The 2,500-nt window shown below is 34.8% G+C and overlaps 1 protein-coding gene across 1 annotated transcript in view; it reads left to right on the top strand.

Annotated features, from left to right (window-relative positions):
- LOC122258736 (negative elongation factor E) overlaps positions 1-2,500 on the top strand; it is a 6,380-nt gene that overhangs the window by 890 nt on the left and 2,990 nt on the right. The window contains exons 2-3 of the mRNA XM_086551630.1: positions 1,863-2,045; positions 2,182-2,289. Of these exons, the coding sequence (XP_086407756.1) occupies positions 1,863-2,045; positions 2,182-2,289 (291 nt within the window). The remainder of the gene's footprint in view (positions 1-1,862; positions 2,046-2,181; positions 2,290-2,500) is intronic.

Genomic DNA, 2,500 nt, shown 5'->3' with positions numbered 1-2,500 from the left:
ACACAAAACGTGTAAGCACGTCATCCGGCACGAATGGGTTAAGAACTGGTCTTTGCTATAACGGACTGGTGTCATGACATACTAGACGCACAGATTTTTGGCATGTTGGCATACATGATGATAGTCGTCACGGCATAGTTGATGTTGGGGAATGTGGATTGCTATGTTTCTTTTTCGTACGATGAATAATAAGGCTAACTAGTAACTGAAGACAGCAATTGCACTTATAATTACTGCAACATACATAATATTTAAAATAAGTTGACCCATCCATAACAAATAATGTCACATCATGTCATCAAAATATTTCTGATAGGATGATGCCCTATCACTTCATAAAGTTTTGCCATATATACATATTGTACATGATTCCATTTTGTATATATACCTTTTACTTGATTATATAAAAAAGATAAAAAACTCTCTGGACCACCTAAAATAAGGTCGGTGAAAATCGCTCTAAGCTGGGAAGAAAATGTGGAATGGTGTCCATCCACGGCTTCTACCAAACATTATCTCTATAGAGAGATGGCACAAGATGGCAACTTCTGGCTCTAAAATACAGGCATTGCAGGATGTGCAAGCAGATTGAGAAAAAGAAGGGAATCCAGACCATGTCCAGCATCTATAATGTGCCCCTGTGCCAGTATGGCTGCTTGATGCTATGGCACTAGCAATCACAACATAGAGTCTCCTTCCTCTTCCCAGTTTCTTCGTGTTATCTTCACTAGGGATGATTATTTCTTTTGTATTTGTTTACAAAAGTTATCCTAATCCAACAAAAAGTAATTTTTTTTTTTTTTTTTTTTGGGGGGGGGGGCCTTTCCATAAAACTGCAATATGTTTATCACACTAAGAATAAAGAACATAATGAGCTGATATGGAACCTAAACTATAATTTAAGTCTACTGTGATATTGATAAAGCCAGCCACATGGCACTATATTCCTCACAGCACAAAACAAAAATGACACTAGTATTATAGTGGATGAAAGAGCACGTGGAAGTTCCGAAATATTGCATGAAGCTGCCTCATTTCAAAATAAAACCTTTGTGGGGTGTCTTTCCAAGATGTGCAGTTTGTATTGAAAAAAAATGTGTGTTTTACTGCTTTTTACTCATCGGTCAAGATATTTATTATGTAACATCACAAAATACATTAGTAGTAGCAATATATTAATTTTGGACTGCACTGAGCTCTCATCTTTACCTACCTCCTCTATGTAAATACAGTAGGAAAACATGTAGTTTAACTTTATAGTTTTTAGCTTGTGTAACACTTTATTGGCTACCTATCATGTTTGCCATATCAACTTTGTTGAGTCGTGTATACTTTGAAGGTGGTTGTTATTAATTTCTGTGAACGACAGATATCACGATGACCCCATGCTATTTGTATGTGATATATGTTGTTTTAAATTTGTACATACAGGTATGCAGGTCTCATTTTTTCCATGTAATTTTCCTTATACTCATAGTACTACCAGATTAGTGCCAATGGGCGATCTTTTATTGATCCCATATAGTTCTTAGTAAAATAGAAAAAAATAATTATGATGGTTATAAACATTTCTTGCATAAGTCGGTGCAGCTGTTATTTTAGGAATTACCCTATTGGAATAGTTATGTATTATGTACTTATGTCCTTATTGACTTAGTGAATGACAGTAAATATTTGGAGCACACCAGCAGATTTCACATTGTTGTTGTCTTTTTTTCATAATGCTATTGTTTGGATACTTATTTCTGAAATAGAATACCCTTTGATTATGCTGTATTTTTCTTTAGTAGGCCAGAATATTTATGGATCACTTTATGTATTATATATCAGGAAAATATATTGAAATTTATAATTTCTTCCAGAAAAAAGCACTGCAAGCTCTGAAAGCACCAAAGCAAGAGCCAGAACCCCTAGTACCTCTGAAGCGGCCAATGGAAGCAAAGGATGCCAAGGAAATGGCTAAAAAATTGATAAAATCTGGTGCTATTAAAGTACCCGAGAGACCTCAGCCAGCCACAGAAAAGACAACCTTCAAAAGATCTATGGTATAGAATGTGAAAGTTTTTAATAAATCTAATTACTATTATGTATTAAAAACTTGGTTCTTACTAATTTATCGAGATAGTTTACTGAAAAGGCTGAGTAACTGACTGTTATTTAACACCATTTTCTGTTCTCTAGGGATTGGAGAGAAAGCTGTCGGCAGCAGACAAGGCTCCCTCAGGATATCAGCCATTTTCTACCTCACATCCAGAAGAGGAGATCCATGAATCGAGGCAGAAATCTAAGGTTAGAATTAGCATAATATTATATAGATATTATATAATTGGAAGTGCTTTTTTAAAGGATGTTTAATTTTAAATGACTAATGAGAAGATGAATCTCAAATAACCATTTAAAGAGGCACTAAGAATCATAATGCACTAAGACATTTTTTTTAAAGCAAGAAAAATGCCTCCAAAATCAGCTGACCTTTAACTTAACCCATTCATGCCGGGCC

This window comes from Penaeus japonicus, unplaced genomic scaffold (genome assembly GCF_977035675.1).
Source record: "Penaeus japonicus unplaced genomic scaffold, GWHDUDI00000001_assembly GWHDUDI00000025, whole genome shotgun sequence".
NCBI classification, from domain to species: Eukaryota; Metazoa; Arthropoda; class Malacostraca; order Decapoda; family Penaeidae; genus Penaeus; species Penaeus japonicus.
This window is presented reverse-complemented; position numbering and strand designations above follow the sequence as displayed.